The 26,936-nt window shown below is 35.2% G+C and overlaps 1 protein-coding gene across 17 annotated transcripts in view; it reads left to right on the top strand.

Moving 5' to 3' along the window:
- The window catches only part of GDPD4 (glycerophosphodiester phosphodiesterase domain containing 4), a 283,424-nt gene that overhangs the window by 54,296 nt on the left and 202,192 nt on the right, over window positions 1-26,936 (top strand). For 15 of the 17 annotated variants that reach the window (XM_082410330.1, XM_082410323.1, XM_082410329.1 and 12 more), the window contains one exon: window positions 7,443-7,599. The exons of the other annotated variants lie outside the window; for them this stretch is intronic. In XM_082410330.1, coding sequence (XP_082266456.1) covers window positions 7,443-7,599 — 157 coding nt within the window. The remainder of the gene's footprint in view (window positions 1-7,442; window positions 7,600-26,936) is intronic. 17 annotated transcript variants of the gene reach the window in all.

Here is a 26,936-nt window from a genome sequence, read left to right on the forward strand (position 1 = left end):
ACCAGTACTGAAATTGAATCATTAATTGAAAAACTCCCAACCAACAAAAGCTCAGGACCAGATGGCTTCAGAGGTTAATTCAACCAAACATTTAGAGAAGAGTTAACACCTGTCCTTTTAAAACTATTCCAAAAATTGGTGAGGAAGGAAAAATTCTGACTCAGAACAATTCTGGCCAGTGTCACTCTGATACCAAAATCAGACAAAGATGTCATACACAAATAGAAAACTATAGGCCAATATCACTAATGAACATAGATGCAAAAATCCTCAACAAAATATTAGCAAACTGAATTCAACAATACATGAAAAGGATCATACACCACGATCAAGTGGGATTTATTCCAGGGATGCAAAGATGATTCAGTATCCACAAATTATTCAGTGTGATACACCACATTAACAGCTGAAGAATAAAAATCCTGATCATCTCAGTAGATGCAGAAAAAGCTTTTGAAAAAATTGAACATAGTTTTATGATAAAACCTCTTGAAAATGTGGGTATAGATAGAGGGAACATAACTCAACATAAAAAAGGCCACATATACCAAGCCCAGAATTAACTTCATACTCAATGGTGAAAAGCTGAAATCATTTTCCTAAGATCAGCAACAAGACAAGGGTGCCCTCTCTCACCACCTTTATTCAACATAATATTGGAAGTCCTAGCCATGGCAATCAGACAAGAAAAGAAGTAAAAGAAATACAAACTGGAAAGGAAGAAGTAAAACTCACTATTAGCAGGTGACAAGATACTATACATAGAAAATCCTAAGGAAACCACCAAAAACCTGTCAATGACTCATCAATGAATTTGGTAAAGTCACAGGATATGAAATTAATATACAGAAGTATGTTGCATTTCTGTACACTAAAAGAACTATCAGAAAGAGAAATTAATTAAAAAATCCCATTTACAATCATATCAAAAAAATAGAATACATGGGAATAAATGTAACTAAGGAGCTAAAAGACCTATACTTGGAAAACTGTAAGACATAATAAGGGAAACTGAAGATGACACAGAAATATGGAAAGATATACCGTGCTCATGGATTGGAAGAATTAATATTGTTAAAATGACCATACCAACCCAATGCAATGCACAGATTCAGTGCAATCCCTATCAAAATACCAATGGCATTTTTCACAGAACTAGAACAAATAATTCTAAAATTTGTATGGGAACAAAGAAGACCCCTAAGTACCCCAAACAGTCTTAAGATAGAAGAATGAAACAGTAGGCATCACATGCTCTGATTTCAAACTATATTACAAAGCTACAGTAATCAAAACAGGATGGTGCAGGCACAAAAACAGACCCATAGATCAGTGAAACAGAAAAGAGAGCCAAGAAATGAGCCCATAGTTATATGGCCAGTTAATCTATGATCAAGGAGGCAAGAATATATGATGGGGAAAGGACAGCCTCTTCAAAAAATGGTGTTGGGAAAACTGTACTACTTTCTCATACTGTATATGAAAATAAACTCAAAATGGATTAAAGACTTAAGTGTAAGTTCTTAAAACATAAAGCTTCTAGAAGAAAACATAGAAAGTATGCTCTTTGACATAAGTTTTACCAATATTTTAGGGGGTCTTAGGCAAGGGAAACAAAAGCAAAAATAAATAAAAGACTACATTAAAGCAAAAAGCTTTTGCACAGTGAAGGAAACTCAACAAATTGAAGAGGCTGTGTACAGAATGGGAGAAGATATTTGCAAATGATATATCTGACAAGAGGTTAATATCTAAAGTATGTAGAGAACTCATTCAAATCAACATCAAAGAAACAACAACCCAATTAAAAAATGGGCAGAGGAACTGAATAGACATTTTTTAAAGAAGACATTCAGATGGCCAACAGACATATGAACAGATGCTCTATATCACTAATCACCAGGGAAATACAAATCAAAACCACAATGAGATATTCCCTCACACATTGTCAGAATGGCTGTTAACCAAAAGACAACAAATTATAAATGTTGGCAAGGATGTGGAGAAAAAGGAACCCTGGTACACTGTTGGTGGGAATGTAAATTGGTGCAGGCACTATGGAAAACATTATGGAGGTTCCTCAAAAAATTTTAAAAAGCAGTACCATATGATCTACCAATTCCACTTCTGGGTGTATATCTGAAGAAAATGAAAACACCAATTTGAAAAGATATATGCCCCCCTGTGTTCACTGCAGCATTATATGCAACAGTCAAGATATGGAAACAACCTAAGTGCCCATCAATATATGAATGGGGAAAGAAGAAATGGTATGTATGTGTGTGTGTGTGTGTGTGTGTGTGTGTGTGTACACACACACACACACACCATGGAGTATTACTCAGCCATAAAAAGAATGAAATCTTGCCATTTGTGACAACACGTATGTACCTAGAGATATTATGCCAAGTGAAATAAGTCAGACAGAATGACAAATACTGTATCATTTCATTTATATGTGAAATCTAAAAAACAAAACAAGTGAACAAACATAACCAAACCAACACAGAGTTATAGAGGCAGAGAACAAACAGGTGGTTGCCAGAAGGGGAGAGGGTTGGAGGGAAGGAGAGAAATAGGTGAGGGAGTTTAAGAGGTACAAACTTTCAGTTACAAAAATGAATCACAGATATGAAATGTACAGTGTAGGATACAGTCAATAATTATGTAATATCTTTGGTGACAGATGACAACTAGAGTTAATGGTGATTATCATTAAATGTATAGAAATATTGAATCACTGTGTTGTGTACCAAGAATTTACATAGTTGTAGGTCAATTATACTTGAAAAGCAAGCAGGCAAACAAACAGACTCATAGAAGAAGGTCAGATTTGTGACTAACAGAGAACAGGTGTGGGTGAGAGGTGGAATCAGACGAAGGTAGTCAAAGATACAATCTTCCAGTTATAAGACAAATAAATACTAGGGATGTAATGTGCAGCATGATAAAGATAGTTAACTATATATTAGTTCCTATATATATTTCCTATATTTGGAGTATAGGATCTTTTTCTGCCATCCCGAGTCTTACCAGATGCCTTGCAAGTTACTTCATGAACCTGTACACAGATTCTTCATTGTTAGTGTATAGAAATGCAACTGATTTTTGGATGTTTCCTTTGTATTCTGCTGTTTTGTGGAATTCATTTATTCTGTTTGTTGTTGGTGTTGTGGAAACTTTAGGCTTTTCTACATATAAGGTTATACCACTTGAAAACGGAAGTAATTTTATTTTCCTCCATTCCAATTTGGATGCATTTTATTTCTCCATGTTGCTTAATTGCTCTGGCTAGAACTTTTAGTGTCACTGTGAATAGAAGTGCCAAAAGCAGACATCCTTGCCTTGTTCCTAATTTTAGAGGAAAAGCTTTTAGTCTTTCACCATTGAATATGGTGTTTACTGTGGGTTTTTCATATTTGTCTTTTATTATTTTGGGGTGGTTTGCTTCTATTTCTAGTTTGATGAGAATTTTTATCATTAAAAGGTGTTGAATTGTCAAATGCCTTTTCTGCATCAATTGAAATGATCATGTTTTTATTTTTCTCTTTCATTCTCTTAATGTGATGTATTACATTGATGGATTTCATTATGTTGAAACATTCTTGCATTTTGGGAATAAATCCCACTTGGTCATTGTGTATAATCCTTTTAATACACTCCTGAATTCTGTTTGCTAGTATTTTGTTGAGGATTTTTTGCATCAATGTTTGTAAGGGATATTGGTCTATAATTTTCTTTTCTTGTAGTGTGTTTGTCTGGCTTTGGTGTTGGGGCATCCCTTAGATTGTTAACTTTTCTACAATCTTTTTTAATTCTCAGACTCAATAAGTTGTACTGTCCTATCTTTCAGTTCACTGATTCTTTCTTCTGCCTGTTTAAATCTGCCTTTGAATCCCTGTAGTCAGTTTTTCATTTCAGTTATTGTACTTTTTAGCTGCAGAATTTCCTTTTGGTTTCCTTTTAGGGTTTAAAAAGTCTCTATTAATATTTCCATTTTGCTCATACATTGTTTTATTGACTTTATTCACATCTTCCTTTAGTTCTTTAAGTATCTTTAAGATGATTGTTTTAAAGTCTTTGACTAGTATATCCACCATCAGCTCTTTTTCAGGGACAGTTCCTGTTGATTTATTTTTTTCTTTGAATGGGCCATACTTTCTTGGTTTTTGTTTGTTTGTTTGGTTTTTGTTTGTTTGGGGTTTTTTTTGGTATGTCTTGTGGTTTTTTGGGGGGTTTTTTTGGTTGAAAACTGGGCATTTGAATCTAATAATGTGGTAACACTGGAAATCAGATTCTCCCCCTTCTCTGGGGTTTGATGGGTTTTGTTATTGTTTTTTTTTTTAATTAAAAAATTTTGAAAGATGTCTCTGTGCCATACATCAGCCTGAGGTGTAAACTTAAGGTTTTCTCAGGTTTTTCTGATCCTATCCTTGGGCATATATAGGCACTTCCTAATTTTCCCTTGTATGTGCAGGTGTTTTTAGTATGCTGGTCTTTAATGTCTGGCTTCCAAAAGAGAAAAGGAGAAAAATAGACGGTTAAAAACCGTGCTGGTCCTTTAAATCTTGTGAAAGTCACTTCAGTTAGAGGGCGAGGGCTTTGCAACAGTGGAAGAAGGTGGAACAACAGTGGTTGCCCACCTCTTTGCTCTTTTGTGAAAAGAAGCAGCAATTAGTGACCAGAGTAGAGAACTCCCGTATTTGGAATACAGGATCTTTTTTGCCACCCTGGCTCTCACCAACTGCTGTGCAAGTTACTCCAGGAACCTGTCCGCAGTTGTTTGCCATGTGGCTGGGGGTGGGTGATGGGTACCTGCTACTGTGCTAAGAGCTGAAATTGACTGAAATTAACCCCAATTTAAATCTAAGCTTTCCTCTGGAAGTTGCAAGCCTTTAATATGCTTCAGGCTTCCAAGAGAGTTACATCAGACAGAGTCTGCCAGTGCAGTTGTTGTCTAGGTGGGGAGACAGATTCCTAGTGCTTCCTACTCTGTTATCTTCCCAGCATCACCTCTTCTCCCTTTTATTTTTGATGAATTTTAAGTTGACAGTTGTTTTCCTTCACCATTTAAAATATGTTGTTTCATTGTTTTCTGTGTCTCGTATTTTCTGTTGAGAAGTCCACTGGATACTTATCTTTATTTCTCTCTAAATATGTATTTTCTTTTCCTGTGTCTACTTTTACAATTTTCTTTTCCTCATCAATTTTTCACCAATTTGGTTATTATAATTCTTACTGTGGTGTATGTGCGTGTGTATGTGTATTTATTTCTTTTGGTATTCATTAATGTTAGATCTGTTGATGCACAATTTTTTTTAATTTTTGGAATTTTTACTTTCACTTCCTCAGATTTTTTTTTTTCTGTTCCTTCCTTCTTTTTAGTACTCCAACCACACATATATAATACTGCTTGATATTGTCTCACAGTTCATTTGGATAGATTCTGTTGCTACATCTTCAAATTCACTGTTCTTTACATGATCTGTAATATCAAATATGCTGTTAAATTCATCTAGTGAAATTTTCATTTCAGTTATTATATTTTTTCATCTCTAGAATTTCCATTTATTTCTTTTTCATATCTCAGAGTTATGTCTTCATTATGTTCATGTGTTCCTTTGCATCTATTTTATGCATCATCTATATTTTTGTTTTACATGATTTAATATCCTTGTTTACTAATTCTGTCACCTATGTCATTTCCAAGTTCGTCTTTATTGAGTAATTTCTCCTGGTTATGGTTACATTTTCATACTTCTTTACATGTCTGGTGAATTTTGGTTACATGCCAGACATTGTGATTTTGCCATTCTGGGTGGTATATTTCTTGTATTCCTTTAAAGAATTTTGGTCTTTTTCTAGCAGGCAGTTAAGTTACTTGCAGACTAGTTTGATCCTTTGGAGGCTTGTTTTTAAGTTCTTTTATGGAGGCTCTAAAGTAATTCTAGTTCTAAATTATTCCCATTTCAAAGGTGTGCCCATGTAATTTTTTTTTTTTTTTAAGAATTTATTTATTTATGACTGTGTTGAGTCTTCGTTTCTGTGCAAGGGCTTTCTCTAGTTGCGGCAAGTGGGGACCACTCTTCATCGCGGTGCGCGGGCCTCTCACCATCGCGGCCTCTCTTGTTGCGGAGCACAGGCTCCAGACGCGCAGGCTCAGTAATTGTGGCTCACGGGCCCAGTTGCTCCGTGGCATGTGGGATCTTCCCAGACCAGGGCTTGAACCCGTGTCCCCTGCATTGGCAGGCAGATTCTCAACCACTGCGCCACCAGGGAAGCCCCCATGTAATTATTGAGGTCACTCCACTGATAGAACTTGAAGGAGTTACACCCCTGTGTGAGCTCTGCAAATTGTCTTACAACTTTCTGGTAATTTTCTTTTCTTGGAAGTTGTTCTTGGCAAACTTCTTAGAGTTTTACTCTGCACATGTACAAATTTATATTTTTTTGTTTTGTTTTGTTTTTTTTACAAATTTATATTAACCATACTTCAAGGGACCTCTGTACATATTTCCCTGGAATGCTTTCTTTTTGCATAGCTCCCATTGTCTCTGGGACTCTAGCCAACAAATTCTAGCTGTCTTGACCTCTCCTTAATCTTACCTCCTTCTCCTAATTTCAGTACGATAGCTGGGTACTTTTTAGATGCCCCCCTCCTTGCCCCATGCCACGTTCCAGTATTTACCTGCAAGAATGAAGCCAGGGTAATGGTAGAGCCTATTTCATTTGTTTGCCTTTTCTCAGATAATTATACTGTGCTCCCCATTGTCCATTTCCTAAAAAAGTTAATTCTCTTATTTTATCCAGTTAGATTTGTTTATGGACAGGAGGCTAAGTCTCAATCGTGTTACTCCTTCATGGTCATTACAGAGTTCTCTTCATATATATTTTAATGATAAAGGAAGAGAGATTTTCATAAAAGCAGAGATTCTTCAAGGCAAATAGCTGATAACAGAAGTTTTCAGATAGTAAACTTTTCTAATGATGTCATCTGATGTGAAGGATCTAGGACTAGAAACACTCAGGGCAGTTGCCAGCTGGGAAATGAGTCAGAAAAACACAGGGAGATTGTGTAGATGCCTGCTTAGTATGGTTCTGGGGACCTCAGGGCCTTGCCCCATCCACTTCTCACTCACTTTACTCTCAGATCACTCTCACTCTACCTATTGTTTTCTTGATCCATAAATTCCCTGGATAGGAAAGCTACTCTTTCACCATAGCTAACATGGTTATTATACACCACAAAAGATTGCTTTCTTGGGCAGAAAAATATTGACATCAAAGTATAAATTACTGGTACTTATTCCTTTGCTAAGATTTGGGAGGGACTAAGGAGCCCTAGTAAGACTTGTGACCTTGATGGACTGAGAACCCTGTCTGCCAGGGAGGCTGAATTCAGCCTATCCACCTCTTCCCCTCTTTTCCCTCTCTGCCTGCAGTTATGATCATGTGCCTTTTCTCATGCATGACTCTGACCTGAGAAGAACAACCAATATCAATGAGGTCCTGCCAAATGCCTCTTTGACCCACCCTTCCTTATTTGATTGGGATTTCCTGTCGACTCTGAATGCAGGCAAATGGTTTTCACATCCACGGGTAAGACACATTCCCCAGCTCAAGAAACCTGCACTGACCCTCTTCTGTATGAGGTCATTTGCTGCTCCTGGAGATAAAAGCTTTAGATGAAGATAAGCAAGTGTACACACAATTTCATCCGTTTGGTAGCAGGACTGTTGATAGCATTTGCAGGAACGCTGTTCCAGTAATGCAGTCAGTCTAATTGCTGCTTTTTACATTCACTGGAAATTCTGAAGACATACTTGTAAACTTACTCTTGTCATTTAATTTCTTTTTATCTAAGAATTTCATAAACTTTTAAGTGTACCCATCATGTAAATAGCATTTTCCTCAGTGTTTTGAGTAGCTCAGTCATCAGTGAGGCAGACTAGGAAACATCTATTCTTGATTCTTTCTTACCATTCAACAAATATTTATTGAGTACCTACTGGGCACTAGGCATATGGAATACAATGTCCTATTGGAGTTCACAGTATAAGAAAGAGGCAGTTGTAATACTTTGCGATAAGTGCTAAACTATAGTTAATTTCACATTGCTCAGGAACACACAAGAACAATTTCTAACTCAGTTTGAGGGATAGGGATGGGGGATTCTGGAAGAAGGAGATGTATAGGCTAGTAGAGGTATGGTAAAAATAGAAAGCTGTACAATGTAATTTTGAGACGAGTGAATGATTCTACTTGAGAGAGTTGGAGATTACTTCATGCAAAGGTATCATTTGAGCTGAGGGAAGATCATTACTCAAGGGAACCATGGGCAGTGATAGTCGCTTGTTTCAGAGATCACAGTATACTGGAGCAAGAGGGGATGTGGTGTGTGTATGTGTAAGAAAGAAAGAGAGGATGAAAGATGAAGAGAAGGAGAGAGAGAAAAAAGGGGTAGGGAGGAGATGGGAGATAGATTGGGAGAAGAATCTGGGAAAACATGTTATGAGAAGCCTATAGCAGTGCATAAATAACAAGTTAGAGAGTTTGGAATTATCCTGAATATTTTAAAGTGGGTAAAACAAAAGGTCAGATTTACATTTGATAAAAGTCAAGCCTGTCTTCTCAAGATAGATTAAAGAAAACAAAACAACTTACATTTTCCAGGTTATCATATATCTAGAGGGAATCATGTAACCTAGGTTTTACCAATCAGATATACTCATTCTGAGTCTTCAATTTTGACAATAAACATCTGAGCAGGACAGACAGCAGGCATTCATATTGCCAGCACCTATGGCAGCAGAGCTAGCATGGTTGGGGGTCAGCTGTGGTAATAGCTCTCTAATCAGGTAATTGTGTGATTAGGGAAATAAATCTTCAGGTATTTTGATTATGTATTGAGGTGGAATGGGATTTTATTTATATTTGATGTTAATCCTGAAGACTGATTTGATCCTTTTTCATGTTAAAAAAGTAAAAAGTAAAGAACTGTGTACGGATAGACTTATCCACTTAAATTCATTCTATTAACTAGTGTTAATATAAGGGATAACTGAAAGTTGATTTGTAATGACTGTATCACCTCAGAATACTTATCCTCATATGAGTATATAGCCTATAAACACTGTTTCCGTATGTGAAAATGATGGGATCAATCCTGATATTCCAGGTTTCTGTGGGTATGTAGGCTCTGTATATAAGTCTCACCATACATGAATAAATAGACACGTACAAACTAGAGATGCTTCGTTAGTATATATATACATCAGATTAGTTAGTCATAGGTAATGTTCTGGCAAATGTGTATTCCAAATGAAAAGGCTGTTATTGTATCTGATGTGTAATGATTAGTTTGTAAAAGTCCTACTTATTGTAAGTGGTAGGGTTGGATATGTTATTTTAATAATTTTTGTGTATTTTTTAGGATTAATAGTTTTATTTTAGCATATTTAGGTGGTATGTTTGCAGTGTTTATTTATACTATTACTCTGGTTACTGAATAGTATCCTGAAACCTCAACTTCAAATATGGTTATCTAGGGGGCTTTATTTTAGGTTTGATTGTGGAGCTTTCTTTGCTTGCATGCTGCGCAGTCAAGAGTGGTTGAAGTGGTGGCACATGATTTAAAAGATTTGGATGTTTGGATAATTTTTCATAGCAAAGAAATTGGTTTTGTTTGTGAAGATTATTCTGGGTTGCTCTTTATTGGTTGGGTGTAGTTATGGATTGATGGTGGTGGTGAGCTGATTATTATTTGTCAGTATAGTTATTACTCTTTAGATTACTTGTGAAAATTAAGTAGTTAATCTGATCAATAATGAAATAAAAATAGATATATAAGTTCTGGGAATTGCCCCTAGAAGATCAGCTGAGTTCCTGTTTTTCCAGTAAAACCAACATTTCTGTGGAGCATTTTTATATCCTTTTGTGAAAGTGTAAATCTCAAAAAGTATAATTCTCATGCATATAGATAGTGAGCAAAGTATAAGTTTTGTTTAGCACATTAATGTAGGAACAAGCAAGATGACAAAACCCACTCAAAAGAGAAGTGAGAAACCAACATGCGTATAATCAGAGCAACAAAGAAATGCTGAAACTATATTGCTAAGTTGGATATAAACCTATCATGTTAACTTGGTTAATATACTCTATGGCAATGAAAACATACCTTTGGAGTTATCTTCTCTATCAAAAATCATTTGCATCTCTACTGTACAAAAATCATTTCCACTTTTATTAGTTTTCTACAACTCAACATCTAACTTTATATAGTCTGGCCCTAATCGATAGTAAATAATATTGATAGTTCAAGGAAAGTTACATTCCCATAAGAGTCAGATGACCCTTAGGTCAACCCTTAAACAATGTGCTACCATGAGATTACAGGGTCCAGAAATCACCTTTTGCCTTATTGCTAAGTTTTGAATAATTTAAGTCTCCTCTTGTGATCATAAATAACTTCTGTGGATTATTTAGAGACTGGTCTCATTGTGATTTGTATTATTTGGCTTTATTAATTTACATCACTGAAGTAAGAATGGTCAATTAACACACATTAGGTTCCTTGTTTATAATCAGCAAATCTAGAATCCAATCATGTTAGACAACTGCTAAGGCCATTAAATTAGGTTTTGTCCCGAGAGTATGTATGGAATCTAGAATTTCATTTTTAATAAAATCTTTCCAGAACTCTTTTTATCACTATTATTTACAAAATAAATTCATTTGAGCCAGGTTTCACCTGTATACTTCCAGATGTGGGCAAATTCCTCTCTTCTTTTCTTGCAAGTCAGTGGCCATTCTTAATACTTGTAATGCTGGACAATGTACAACAACAGACACCAGACAGTTTGCCTAGGAAGGCTTGTAGACATTGCTTCCAAATGCCAATTAGATCTGTGTCCTTAGTGGGGACTGGAGGCTTGTCATATCAGATTGAATGAAATGTATCCTCAAATATGATCCTTTAGGAATGGCCTTGATTACACAATCAATTTGTTCAATAATATCCCAGTGAAAGGAGGACAGATTTTTATTCAACACATGCAAATGACTGTATTGCCATGAAACATAGAGACTCTGTAAAAAGTATTTGTACCTGAATTCTGAGGGGTGGTGAGAACAAGATGCTCAATACAAAGTATGTTTTTCATAAGCACAAGAGTTAGAGAAAAGTCAAAAGAGAATGGGTTTTCTCATATGCCCATCAGAAAATAGAATGTTAAAAAGAGTACCAACAAAATTCCAAACTGAATAAGCATGATTATATTGCTCTCATCAGTTCATTAAATCTGGCATAGGTAATGCCCTGCTATGTCTAGGGTTATCAGTGTGCTTCCACAAAGTTATCTGCTCCTGCGCTAAAATTTAATCTTGGAAATTCTGACTCAGTCCCCTGATACAGATGGATTGGTGTCTGATTGACATGATGGTGTCAGCTTACATTGGGAAGCCTGTTTCCATGAGTTTATTCTTTGCATATCAGTAGATAAGAGAGAATCTGTACAGTCCTTTCAAACAAGATTTTGAGTCTAGCCTTTCCAATTTCTGATCTATATCTTGCAGAAAAAACCTTCAGACAAACATGGGAATAAAGCAGAAACAACATGATAATTAAACTGAATTTGTTTGATTAATTTATTATAGTAAACAACAATGTCAGAAAGGAGAATAAAAATACTTTTAATATGGTATAATACATAACTATTTTCAAAAGATTTGGTTTGTTTCCCTTAAGAGTAAGACATATTATGGGCATTGAGAATATTAACGGCTCTCCTCGTTCTTCCAATCCATTCTTTAAAACTTAAAAAATTGTCAAACTGTGAAACATATTTATATTATTATTTTACCTGCGAAATATTGACTGGGAAAGTAAAGGTTCCCTTTTTATATTTTACAGCTCCTACCATATTACAGGCTTAATACACGGGCAGTTTTTATAACAGTGTTGAACTGTATATGAAACATTGATGTTTCTACTTCTGGCCATGACAATTTATAGGTGCTAGATGTGTCCTCCTGACATAAATAACTAGAAAATCAGAAAAAATATATGAAATATCCATTCTCAGATGCTGGACAGCAGTCAATGCAGAACTGTGATCTGTGAAAGAAGGGAATAATAGGAGAGTGTTATGATTGCCCTCATGTTCTGCCTGGAGGCATGTTCTAACTATCACACAGCAGGAAGAACTTAAGCAAAGCATGGCAATCTTGTGAAATTGAGGAGAGAGAGATTGGATTTTTGGGAGATCAAGGTGGCAGTAATTTTGAGGGAAGAATACCAAAAGGGAGAGAGCTCTCCAGAGAAGGACCTCCAGAAATCTTCTTGGGGTCTGCTTGAGCATGTTGTTGCTATCTAAGAGGTACACAAATAGGGTGAAACGCCACAAGCCTGGGCAAAGTGCTACTAGGGAGCTTTTAGCTGAACCATTCTAAGAGCTCACATAGGTCTGGAAGATATTCAAGTTCTAACTAGCCATATTGGAAGCTAGACTTTGTTGGACATATGGGGCCTTCAGTAAAAACCCCAGGAAGGTCACACCTCAGTAATAAGGCTAAATAAGCCCTAGATTAAAGGGTATTTTAGACCTGCTCTAAAAAATATCCAGTTGATTTGCTAGCAATCTAAATGCCTGCCAAAATTATTTTTACTGCACTTTAAAGGAGACAACAATGTCAAGCTTCTAACAGTGCAGCAGTCACACTGTCCAACAGCCAATAATAAAATTACTAGGTATACAAAGAAGCAGGAACGTGTGGCTTAAAACCAGGAACAAAACTACTCATTAAAAAAAAAAGATCCAGAAAAGACAGACTGATAGAAAGGATGTTTTAAACAGAAAGGGACTTTTAAAAAGCTATTACAATCTCTAGGTCCATCCACGTTGCTCCAAATGGCATTATATTGTTCTTTTTTATGGCTGAGTAATATTCCATTGTATATATGTACCACATCTCCTTTATCCATTCCTCTGGTGATGGACATTTAGGGATCTAGAGATTGTCATACTGAGTGAAGTAAGTCAGACAGAGAAAGGCAAATACCATATGATAGTGCTTATATGTGGAATCTAAAAAAAAAAGGGTACAAATGAACTTGTCTATAGAACAGAAATAGAGTTACAGATGTAGAAAACAAACATGCTTACCAGGGGGTAAGTGGGGGAGGGATAAATTGGGAGATTGGGATTGACATATACACAGCACTATATATAAAGTAAATAATTACTAAGGACCTACTGTATAGCACAGGGAACTCTACTCAGTACTCTGTAATGGCCTATATGGGAAAAGATCTAAAAAGGAGTGGATATATGTATATGGATAACTGATTCACTTTATACTGGAAACTAACACATTATAAATCATCTATACTCCAATAAAAATTTTTAAAAAGAGCTTGTGTAAAATTTTTTTAAAAAGCTATTACAAATGTATCAAGGATTTAAAGGAAAACAAGAACATAATGAGATACGTAAGATATAAAAAGAACCAAATAGAGTTTTTATAACTAAGAAACTATAATGTTTGAAATTTAAAATTCTGAGTATTTTCACATGGGATATTAGTCCACATTTTTCTTTTCTGGTAATGTCATTATCTGGTTTTGGTGTTATGATAATGCTGACCTCATAAAATGAGTTGAAAACGTTCTGTCCTCTTCTATTTCCTGGAAGAAGCTGTGTAGAATTTGTATTATTTCTTCCTGTGTATTTGGTAGAATTCAACAGTAAACACACCTGAGCCTAAGTTTTCTTTGTTGGAAGGTTGTTACTTATAAAGTCAATTTCATTAATAGATACATGGCCTTCAGGTTATCTTTCTTCTTCAGCTGTTGTTGATAGTTTGTGTCTTTTGAGGAATTGGTCTGTATCATTAAGTTGTTGAATTTATGGACAGAGTTGTTCATAATATTTTAAATTATCCTTTTAATGACTGTGGGATTAGTCATTATATTTCCTTTATTATCCCTGATTTTCATAATTTGTAGTTCTTTCCCGTTTTTGTTCAGCTGGCTAGAGATATATCAATTGCATTGATCTTGGCAAAGGAACAGTAAGGTTTCATTGATTTCTCTATTGTTTTTTGTTATTAATTTCATAGATTTTTGTTCAGATCTTTATATTGTATTTCTTTTGTTTGCCTTCGGTTTGATTTTTATCTTTTGTTTCTGGTTTGGTAAAGTAGAAACTTAGGTTACTGATTTTAAGTCTTTTTTCTTTCTATCATAAGCATTTAATACTGTATGTTTACCTATAAGCACTGCTTCAGCTGCATTGTGCAGATTTTGATATTTTGCATTTTAATTTAGTTCTAAATATAGAAAAATTTCCCCCTGAGCCTTCTCCCTTGACCATGGGTTTTTTAGAAATATTTTTTCAAATTTCTAAATATTTGCAGATGTCCCAGTTATTTTCTTATTATTGATTTCTAGTTTAATTCTGTTCTCATCTGAGTGCATACTTTGTGTGATTGCTGTTCTTTCATATTTACTAAGATTCATCTTATTGTCCAGAATATGGTCTGTCTTAATATTCCAAGAGCATGTGAGAGGAATGTGTACTCTACATTTGTTTAGGAGATTGTTTTGTAAATGTTGTTAGGTCAAATTGGCTAATAATGTTCAGGTTGCCTCTGTTCTTAAGGATTTTCTGCCTATTCTATCCATTACTGAGAGAGGAGTAATGAAGTCTTCAACCACAGTGGTTGATTTAGATTTTTCTTTTGGATCTATCAGTTCTGCTTCATGTATTTTGAAGCTCCATTGTTAAGAGCATACATATTTAGTATTAGTATGTGTCCTTGGAGAATTTGCCTTTTTCATGACAGAATAATGGCCTCCCAAAGATGGCCATGCCCTAATTCCTGGAACCAGTAAATATATTACCATACATGGTAAAAAGGTCTTTGCAGATTTAATTGAGGTTATAGATCCTCAGATGATGAGATTATCCTGGATTATCTGGGTGGGCTCAATCTAATCACATGAGTCCTTAAAAGCAGAGAACCTTTCCTAGCTGCAGTCAGAGAACTGCAACAATGGAGAAAAGGCAGGAAATATGCAAAGCATGAGAAAGACTCAACCCACCGTTGCTCCCTTTGAAGATGAAAAAACCAGGCTGTGAGCCAAGGAATGTTGGTGGCATCTAGAAGATGAGGATGGCCTTTAGCTGATAGACAACAAGGAAATGGGGGACCTCAGTCCTACAACCACAGGGAACTAAATTCTGCCAACAACCTGAATGAACAGCAAATGGATTTTCCTTCCCTAAGGAACTCTAGAGAGGAACACAGACCTGCTGGCACCTCGATTTTAGCCAAGTGAGACCCAGACAAGTTTTCCAACCTACAAAACTATAAAATAATATATTTGTGTTGTTTCAAGCCACTAAATTTGTGTTGTTACAGTAACAATAGAAAATCATAATATAATGTCCCTCTGTATCAATGATAATTGTAACTTATGAACATAGAAAACACTTTGACAAAACATTAGCATCTCAAATCCATGAGTACATAAAAAAGAGAATATATCGTGACCAAGTGGGGGTCCATCTTGGGAGTGTAAGACTGGTTCAGCATTAAAAAATTCAGTCAATGTAATTTACTGTATCAACAGTCTAAAGAAAACTACACAATCGCTTAAATTGATGCAGCAAAAGCATTTAACAACATTCAACAAAAATTCCATTTGTGACTAAAAGCTCTCAGCAAAGTAGGAATAGAAGAGAGCTTCCTTAAACTAACAAAGGAGCACTTTTAAAAGCCTGTAGCTAACATTGTTCTTAATGGTGAAAAAATGAATGTTTTTCTCCTGAGATTGGGAACAAGGCAAGAATGCCCTCCCTAATGTAAATTGGTACAGCCACTATGGAAAACATCATGGAGGTTCCTTAAAAAACTAAAAATAGAGTTGCCATATGATCCAGCAATCCCACTCCTGGACATATATTCAGACAAAACTATAATTCAAAATGATACATGCACCTGTATGTTCATAGCAGCACTATTCACAACAGCCAAGACATGGAAACAACCTAAATGTCTACCTTCAGATGAATGGATAAAGAAGTTGTGGTACATACATACAATGGACTACTACTCAGCCATAAAAAATAATGAAATAATGCTATTTGGAGCAACATGAATGGACCTAGAGATGATCATACTAAGTGAAGTCAGAAAGAGAAAGATGAATACCATATTATATCACTTATATGTGGAATCTAAAGTATGACACAAATGAACTTAACTACCAAACAGAAACAGACTCACAGACATAGAGAACAGACTTGTGGTTGCCAAGAGGGAGGAGGGGTGGCGGAGAGATGGATTAGGAGTTCGGGATTAGCAGATGCAAACTATTATATACAGAATGGATAAACAACAAGGTCCTACTGTATAGCACAGGGACCTGTGCTGTATCAATATCCTGTGATAAACCATAATGAAAAAGAATATAAAAAAGAATGTATATATATTATAACTTTGCTGTGCAGCAGAAATTAATACAACATTGTAAATCAACTATACTTCAATAAAATAAAAATTTTTAAAAAAGAATGACCTCCCTTACCACTCCTACTGAACATCATACTGGAAGTCCGAGGCAATGTATTGTGGAAAGAAGGATAAATAAAGGGCATGCAGACAAATAGACTTGAAAGGAAGAAAGCAAACTATTTCTATTCACATACAACTTGGTGGTCTATGTAGAAGTTATAAAATAATCTACAAAAAAGCTCCTAGAACTAATAACTCAGTTTCACAAGGTCACAGGATACAAGGTCTATATACAAAATCAGTTGTATTCCTATATTCCAGTAATGTATTCCTATATTTCAGTAATGAAGAATTGGAATTTGAAATTAAAATAGCACCATTATAATAGCATCCAAAAATAAATCAGGTACTTGAGCATCAATCTAAAAGAAAATATGTGTGCCTGATCTGTATGCTGAAAACTACAGAACCCAGATGAAAGAAACCTAGCAAGCTATTTTATTAAGGTATTAACAAGGGTTATAAAAATTATATGAAATGGCAAAGGAACTAGAAGAGCCAAAATAGTTTTGAAAAAGAACAAGGTTGTAGAACTCACACTACTTGAGTTTAAGAATTGTTATAAAGGTAAAGTAATCAAAAATTTATGATATTGATGAGAGAATAGACGAAGATCAATGGAACAGAATTGAGATCCCAGAAATAGACCTACACCAAGGTAAATAGTTGAATCATACCAATTAAAAACAGAGATGATCAGGTTGGATTATAAAAAACTCAACTTCATGCTGTCTATAAGAACCCCATTTCAACTATAACCACAATGTTATTTTAATACGTTTTAGTGGTTAAAGGTAAAATAATGCAGAAATATATACTATACAAACACTAATCAAGTTAAATCTGGAGTGGCTATATTGATACTGTTGCCGCACACAAGTTCATGTGCCCAATGCACAGTGAGGCCAAACAAACCAAAATGTTGGAGTTTGGAGCAGAGAAAGGTTTATTGAAGGGCTGAGCAAGGAGAAAGGGCAGATTGTGCTCCAAAAGTCTAAACTCCCTGATGGTTTTCAGGGAAGACTTTTTATAGGCAAAATTTGGAGGGAGGGCTGCAGGGTCTATAGCCTTCCTCTGATTGGTTGCTAGTGAGGTAACAGGGTGGTGTTCCAGGAATCTCAATCATCAGCCTTCTGGTTCTAACCAGTCTGGGTCCATGTGCTTGTGCTCAGCCTGAAGTTACCATCCTCCACCTGGGTGGGGGCCCTAGTTCCTGTAGAAGAACTCAGAGATATGTATCAAATTGTTACGCACATCCGCCCCCCATCCCACCCCAGGAGGAACCAGGGCCCTGCCCCATGCTGCACTATTTTTTCTTTTTACATTCTCTCACCCTGCTAATTAGTAACTGAATCTGACACTTGGAACTCAGGGAAGGTCTAGGAGACTGAAACGTTTTTCGTACAAACAAGAAATGGGGGACATGGAAAGGGTTTTGTACCCAGGAGGGCCTGAGAGGATCCTGCTTGGTTTCAATATCAGGCAAAATAACCTTCAAAAACAAGGAAAATTATTAGCGATAAAGAGGAACATTATATAATAATAAATGAGTCAATTCATCAAAAGCACATAGTAGCCTTATTGTGTATGCACTGAATAATAAAACTTCAAATTACATGAAGCACCTTTGATGAACTTAAAGGAGAAATAGAAAAATCCAAAATTATACGTAGACATTTTAACACTTTTTTTCAGTAGTTGACAGAACAAATAGACAGGAAAACCAACAAATATATAGAAGATAGACTATGTTCTGGGCCATGAAACAAATCTTGACAAATTTAAAAGAATATAAATTTTACCAAGGGTGTTCTCTGACAAAAGTGGAATTAAACTAGAAATCATTAGTAGAAGGATATCTGAAAACTTCCCAAATATTTAATTAATTAATTTATTTTAGTTGGCTTAGTTTGATATATAACATTGTGTGAATTTAAGGTGTACAGTGTTACTTTGATACATTTGTATATTGAATATGGTTGCCATTGTAACAATGTTTATCATATTACATGCATATAGTAAAATATTACCTATATTCAATATACTATACATTAGATCTCTATGGCTTATTTAGTGCTCAGTATAAGTTTGTACCCTTCAACACCACCAATCTTATCCCCAAATCCCCATCCCCTGGTAACCACTGATTTACTCTCTGTGTTTTTTTCTTTTTGCAGGTTTGATAGTTTTAGATTCTACATATAAGTGATATCATACAGTACTTGTCATTCTCTGTCTAACTTATCTTGCTTAGCCTATGTGCTCAAGGTCCATCCATATTGTCAAAAATGGCAGGATATCCTTCTTTCTCATGGCTGAGTAATATTCTATTGTGTATATATACCACATAATTTTTATCCATTCATCCATTGATGGGCATTTGAGTTGTTTCCATATCTTGGCTATTGTGAATAATGCTGCAATAAATATGGGAGTGCATATATCTCATTGAACTCCTGTTTTCATTTCCTTTGGGTATATACCCAGAAGTGGATTGCTGGATCGTTTGATAGATCTTTTTCTAATTTTTTTGAGGAAACTCCATATTGTTTTCTGTAGTGGTTGGACTAATTTACCAATGAGTGTAAAAGTGTTCCCTTTTCACTGCATCCTTGATGGCATCTGTTGTCTCTTGTCTTCTTGATGATAGCCATTCTAGCAGGTGTGAGGTAATATCTCATTGTAGTTTTTATTTGCATGTCCCTGATTAGTGATGTTGAACATCTTCTCATGTACCTATTGGCCATTTTTATATCCTCTTTGGAAAATGTCTATTTAGTTCTTCTGCCCATTTTTCTCATCACATTCATTATTATGTTGTTGTTGTTGTTGTATGCTTTCTTTATATATTTTAGATATTAACCCCTTATCCAATATAAGGTTTGCAAAAGTTTTCTCCCATTCTCTAGGCTGTCTTTTTGTTGTGTTGTTTCCTTTCTGTAAAGGAGCTTTTGAGTTTGATGTAGTCCCATTTGTTGATTTTTGCTTTTGATGTTTATGCTTTTGGCATCATGTCCAAAAAAGTCATTGCCAAAACCAATATTGGTGAGCTTCTTCTCTGCATTTTCCTCTGGGAGTTTTATGGTATCAGTCTTATGTTTAAGTCTTGATCCATTTTGAGTAAGTTTTGGTGAGTGCTGTGAGATAGGGGTTCAGTATCATTGTTCTGCATGTTTTTCTCCAGTTTTCCCAGTACCATTTGTTGAAGAGACTGTCTTTTCCCCATTGAGTGTTCTTTGAATATTGGTTGACTGTATATCTCAGAATTTAATACTGGACATTTTATTCTGTTCCATTGGTCTATTTATCTATTTTTGTGCTGGTACCATATTCTTTGTATTACTGTGGCCTTGAGGTATAGTTTGAAATCAGGAAGTGTGGTATCTCCAGCTTTGTTCTTTTTTTCTCAGGATTGTTTTGGCTATTCAAGGTCTTCTGTGGTTACATGCACATTTCAGGATTGTTTCTTCTGTCTCTGTGAAGGATACCTTTAGTATTTTGATGAGGATTCCATTGAATCTCATTGGGTAATAAGGCCTTTTTAACAGTATTAATTCTTCTGATCTGTGAACACAGGGTGTCTTTCCATTTGTTTGTGTCTTCTTCAGTTTCTTTCAGCAAAGCCTCATAGTTTTCACTGTGCATATCTTTCACTTCCTTGGTTAAATTTTGTTCCTATGTATTCTGTCGTTTTTAATAACACTATTGTGAATGGGATAGTTTCCTTTATTTCTTTTTCTGATGCTTCATCAGTAGTGTAAAGGAATGCTACCAAATTCTGTATATTGATTTTGCATCCTACCACTCTATTGAACCATTGATTAATTCTAACAAGTTTTTGATGGGCTCTTTGGGATTTTCTTTATATAAGATCATGTGATCAGCAAATAGCAACAATTTTACTTCTCCATTTTTGATTTGGATGCCTTTTATTTCTTTGTCTTGCCTAATTCTCTAGCTAGGACCTCCACTACTATATTGAATAGGAGTGGTGAGAGTGAACATCCTTGTCTTATTCCTGTTCTTAGAGGAACACTGTCAGTTTTCTCCATTGAGTATAATGTTAGCTGTGGGTTTGTCAGATATGACCTTTGCTATGTTGATGTATGTTCCTTTTATACCTAATCTGTTAAGGGCCTTTTTAATCATGAAAGGCTGTTGTATTTTGTTAAATGCTTTTTCTGTGTCTTTTGACATGATCATGTGATTTTTATCTTTCATTTTGTTGATGTGATGAATTACATTATTGACTTGCATATTTTGAATCATCCTTGCATCCCAGGGATAGATCCCTCTTGGTCATGGTGTATAATCCTTTTAATGTATCCTTGAATTTGGTTTGCTATTATTTTGTTGAGAATTTTTATACCTATACTTATCAGGGCTATTGGTCAATAGTTTTCTTTTCTTGTGGTTTTGGTATAGGCTGGCTTCATAGAATGAGTTTGGAAGTGTTCCCTCTTCCTCGATATTCTGGAACAGTTTGAGGAGGATTGGTCTTAATTCTTCTTTAAATAGTTGATAGAACTCACCTTTAAAGTCATCTGGTATTGGAGTTTTCTGCATTGGGAGATTTTTGATGAGTGGCTCAATCTCTTAACTCATTATTGGTCTGTTCACATTTTCTATTTCTTCCTGATTTACTCTTGACAGATTGTATGTTTCTAGAAATGTATTTATTTCTTTTAGGTTATATAATTTGTTGGCATGTAATTTTTCACAGTAGTTTCTTATAATTCTATGTATTTCTGTAGTATCAGTTGTAATGTCTCCTCTTTCATTTCTAATTTTATTTATTTGAGTCATCTCTCTTTTCTTCTTAGTCTAGCAAAAGGTTTGTTAATTTTGTTTATCTTTTCAAAGAACCAGCGTTTAGTTTCATCGATTTTCTTCCCATTGTTTTTCTGGTCTCTATTGCATTTATTTCTGCTCTGATTTTTTATTATTTCCTTCCTTTTGCTAACTTTGGGCTTAATTTGTTTCTCTTTTCCTAGTTACTTGAGGTGTAAACTTAGGTTGTTTATTTGAGCTCTTTCTAATTTAATATATGCATTTATTGATATAAACTTTCCTCCTGAAGCTGCTTTTGCTTCATCTTACAAAATATGATATGTTGTATTTTCACTTTCATTTGTTTTGAGATAATTGTTTATTAACTTTTTGATTTCTTTGATCAAGTGATTGTTTAGAAGTGTGTTGTTTACTTTCCACATATTTGTAGCTCTACTCACTGTCCTCTTTTTGTTTATTTCTAATATCATACCACTGTGGTCAGAGAAGAGTGTTGGTATTACTTCAGTATTCTTAAATTTGCTAAGATTTGTTTTGTGGCCCATGATATGACCTATCCTGGAGAATGTTCTGTGTATACTTGAGAACAATGTGTATTCTACTGATTTATTTTTTTGTAAGAATTCTTCATTTATTCAGGTGTCTTCAAGAATGATATATTCTTTTTTTTTTTTTTGTATTCTACTGATGTTGAATGAAATGTTCTGTATATGTTTGTTAAATTCATTTGTTCTAAAGTGTGGTTCAGTTCCAACATTTTCTTGATTTTCTATGTGGATGATGTATCTATTGCTCTTAGCAGGGTACTGAAGTCCCCTACTCTTATTGTATTATTCTTTATTTCTCCTCTGGGTCCTTGGGTGTTGGGAACATATATATTTATGATTGTTATATCTTCTTGGGGTATTGACGCCTTTATCATTATATAAATATATCATTATATATATTTACTTTTATCTCTTGTTATCGTTTTTGGATTGAAGTCTATCTATCTGTCATAAGTATGGCTACACCCATTTTTTTTTTGGTTATCATTTGCCTAGAGTATCATCTTGTACCCCTTCTCTTGGAGCCTATGTGTGACTTTATGGCTGAAATGAGTGTCCTAAAGGCAGCATATTGTTGGGTCTTGTTTTTTAATCTGTCCAACCACTCAGTGCCTTTTGATTGGTGAGTTCAATTCACTTGCCTTTAGGGTGAGAATGTTTCTGTTATGTTCATTTGTTTCACTTTTTAGATTCCACATATAAGTGAAAATATACACTAGATGTCTTTATCTGTATGACTTATTTCACTTAGTGTAATACCGTCCAAGTCCATTCTTGTTGTTGCACATGGCAAGATTTAATTCTTTTTATATGGCTGAAGAGCATACCATTATATATACCAATATACCACATTGAAGAGTATACCATTGTGTATATATATATATATATATATATATATATGTATACACACACACACACACACACACACACACACACACACATATATATGTATACCAAATCTTCTTTATCCATTCATCTGTTGATGGACATTTAGGTTGCTTCCATATCTTGGATACTATAAATAATGCTGCTATGAACATTGGGGTGCATGTATCTTTTCAAAAGAGCGTTTTCCTTTTCTTTCGATATATATGTGTGGGTTTATTTCTGGGCTCTCTATTCTGATCCATTGATCTATATATTTGTTTTTGTCCCAGTACCATGCTGTTTTTTAAAAAATATTTTTATTGGAGTATAATTGCTTTACAATGTTGTGTTAGTTTCTGCTATACAACAAAGTGAATCAGCTGTATGTATACATATATCCCCATATCCCCTCCCTCTTGAGGCTCCCTTCCTCCCTCCCTATCCCACGCATCTAGGTTGTCACAAAGTATCAAGCTGATCTCCCCGTGCTTTGCAGCAGCTTGCCGCTCTGCCATCCATTTTACATTTGGTAGTGTATATATGTCAATGCTACTCTCTCACTTCATCCCACCTTCCCCTTCCCCCTCTGTGTCCTCAAGTCTGTTCTCTACGTCTGCGTCTTTATTCCTGCCCTGCCACTAGGTTCATCAGTACCATTTTTTTAGATTCCATATATGTGCATTAGCATATGGTATTTGGTTTTCTATTTCTGACTTGCTTCACTCTGTATGACAGACTTTAGGTCCATCCACCTCACTACAAATAGCTCAGTTTTATTACTTTTTATGGCTGAGTAATATTCCATTGTACATATGTGCCACTTCTTCTTTATCCATTCGTCTGTCTATGAACATTGCTTCCATGTCCTGGCTATTGTAAATAGTGCTTCAGTGAAAATTGTGGTACATGACTTTTTTTGAATTATGGTTTTCTCAGGGTATATGTTCAGTAGTGGGATTGCTGGATCATATGGTAGTTCTATTTTTAGTTTTTTAAGGAACCTCCGTACTGTTCTCCACAGTGGCTGTATCAATTTACATTCCCACCAACAGTGCAAGAGGGTTCCCTTTCTCGACATCCTCTTCAGCATTTATTGTTTGTAGATTTTTGATGATGGCCATTCTGACCGGTGTGAGGTGATACTTCATTGTAGTTTTGATTTGCATTTCTCTAATGATTAGTGATGCTGAGCATCCTTTCATGTGTTTGTTGGCAATCTGTATATCTTCTTTGAAGAAATGTCTATTTAGGTCTTCTGCCCATTTTTGGATTAGGTTGTTTATTTTTTTGATATTGAGCTGCATGTGCTGCTTGTATATTTTGGAGATTAATTCTTTGTCAGTTGCTTCATTTGCAAATATTTTCTACCATTCTGAGGATTGTCTTTTCATCTTGTTTATGGTTTCCTTTGCTGTGCAAAAGCTTTTAAGTTTCATTAGGTCCCACTTGTTTATTTTTGGTTTTATTTCCATTACTCTAGGAGGTGGGTCAAAAAGGATCTTGCTGTGATTTATGTAATAGAGTGGTCTGCCTATGTTTTCCTCTAAGAGTTTTATAGTGTCTGGGCTTACAGTTAGGTCTTTAATCCATTTTGAGTTTATTTTTGTGTATGATGTTAGGGAGTGTTCTAATTTCATTCTTTTACATGTAGCTGTCCAGTTTTCCCAGCACCACTTATTGAAGAGGCTTTCTTTTCTCCATTGTATATTCTTGCCTCCTTTGTCAAAGATAAGGTGGCCATATGTGCATGGGTTCATCTCTGGACTTTCTGTCCTGTTGCATATTTCTGTGTTTCTGCCAGTACCATACTGTCTTGATTACTGTAGCTTTGTAGTATAGTCGGAAGTCCAGGAACCTGATTCCTCCAGCTCCGTTTTTCTTTCTCAAGATTGCTTTGGATATTCAGGGTCTTTTGTGTTTCCATACAAATTGTGAAAGTTTTTGTTCTAGTCCTGTGAAAAATGTCATCGATAGTTTGATAGGGATGGCATTGAATCTGTAGATTGCTTTGGGTAGTATAGTCATTTTCAAAATGTTGATTTTTCCAATCGAAGAACATGGTATATCTCTCCATCTGTTTGTATCATCTTCAATTTATTTCATCAGTGTCTTATAGTTTTCTGCTTATGAGTCTTTTGTGTCCTTAGGTAGGTTTATTCCTACGTGTTTTATTCTTTTTGTTGCAGTGGTAAATGGGGGTGTTTTCTTAATTTCTCTTTCTGATTTCTCATGATTAGTATATAGGAATGCCAGAGATTTCTGTGCATTGATTTTGTATCCTGCTACTTTATCAATCATGGATCAGCTCTAGTAGTTTTTGGTGGCATCTTTAGGATTTTCTATGTATAGTATCATGTTGTTTGAAAACAGTTACAGTTTTACTTCTTCTTTTCAATTTGGATTCCTTTTATTTCTTTTTCTTCTCTGATTGCCATCGCTAAAACTTCCAAAATTATCTTGAATAATAGTGAGAGTGGGCACCCTGTCTTGTTCCTGCTCTAGAGAAAATGCTTTCAGTGTTTCACCATTGAGAATGATGTTGGCTGTGGGTTTGTCATATATGGCTTTTATTATGTTGAGGTAGGTTCCCTCTATGCCCACTTTCTGGAGGTTTTTTAGTTTTATCATAAATGGGTGTTGAATTTTGTCAAAAACCTTTTCTGCATCTGTTGAGATTATCATATGGTTTTTATCCTTCAATTTGTTAATGTGGTGTATCACATTGATTGATTTGCGTATGTTGAAGAATCCTTGCATTCCTGAGATAAATCCCACTTGATCTTGGTGTACGATTTTTTTAATGTGCTGTTGGATTCTGTTTGCTAGTATTTTGTTGAGGATTTTTCCATCTATGTTCATCAATGATATTGACCTGTAGTTTTCTTTTTTTCTGACATCTTTGGTTTTGGTATCAGGGTGATGGGGGTCTCATAGAATGAGTCTGGGAGTGTTCCTTTCTCTGGTATATTTTGGAAAGATTGAGAAGGATAGGTGTTAGCTCTTCTCTAAATGTTTGATGGAGTTCGCCTGTGAAGCCATCTGGTCCTGGGCTTTTACTTGTTGGAAGATGTTTAATCACAGTTTCAATTTCAATGCTTATGATTGGTCTGTTTATATCTTCTATTTCTTCCTGCTTCAGTCGGAAGGTTGTGCTTTTCTAAGAATTTGTCTATTTCTTCCAGGTTGTCCATTTTATTGGCATATAGTTGCTTGTAGTAATCTCTTATGATACTTTGTATTTCTGCAGTGTCAGTTGTGACTTCTTTTTCATTTCTAATTCTATTGATTTGAGTCTTCTCCCTTTTTTTCTTGATGAGTCTGGCTAATGGTTTATCAATTTTGTTTATCTTCTCAACGAACCAGTTTTAGTTTTAGTTTTATTGATCTTTGCTGTTGTTTCCATCATTTCTTTTTCATTTATTTCTGATCTGATCTTTATGATTTCTTTCCTTCTGCTAAGTTTGGGGTTTTTTTTGTTCTTCTTTCTCTAGTGGCTTTAGGTGTAAGTTTAGGTTGTTTATTTGAGATGTTTCTTGTTTCTTGAGGTAGGATTGTATTGCTATAAGCTTCCCTCTTAGAACTGCTTTTGCTGCATCCCGTAGGTTTTGGGTCATCGTGTTTTGATTGTGATTTGTTTTAGGTATTTTTTGATTTCCTCTTTGATTTCTTCAGTGATCTCTTGGTTATTTAGTAGTGTATTGTTTCATCTCCATGTGTTTGTATTTTTTACAGATTTTTTTCCTGTAATTGATATCTAGTCTCATAGCATTGTGGTCGGAAAAGATACTTGATATGATTTCAATTTTCTTAAATTTACCAAGGCTTGATTTGTGACCCAAGATATGATCTATCCTGGAGAATGTTCCATGAGCACTTGTGAAGAAAGTGTATTCTGTTGTTTTTGGATGGAATTCACATAAATATCAATTAAGTCCACCTTGTTTAATGTGTCATTTAAAGCTTGTGTTTCCTTATTTATTTTCATTTTGGATGATCTGTCCATTGGTGAAAGTGGGGTGTTAAAGTCCCCTAATATTATTGTGTTACTGTTGATTTCCCCTTTATGGCTGTTAGCATTTTCCTTATGTATTGAGGTGCTCCTATGTTGGGTGCATAAATATTTACAACTGTTGTATTTTCTTCTTGGATTGA

Source organism: Balaenoptera physalus (assembly GCF_965194825.1).
Source record: "Balaenoptera physalus genome assembly, chromosome: 10".
Lineage (NCBI taxonomy): Eukaryota > Metazoa > Chordata > Mammalia > Artiodactyla > Balaenopteridae > Balaenoptera > Balaenoptera physalus.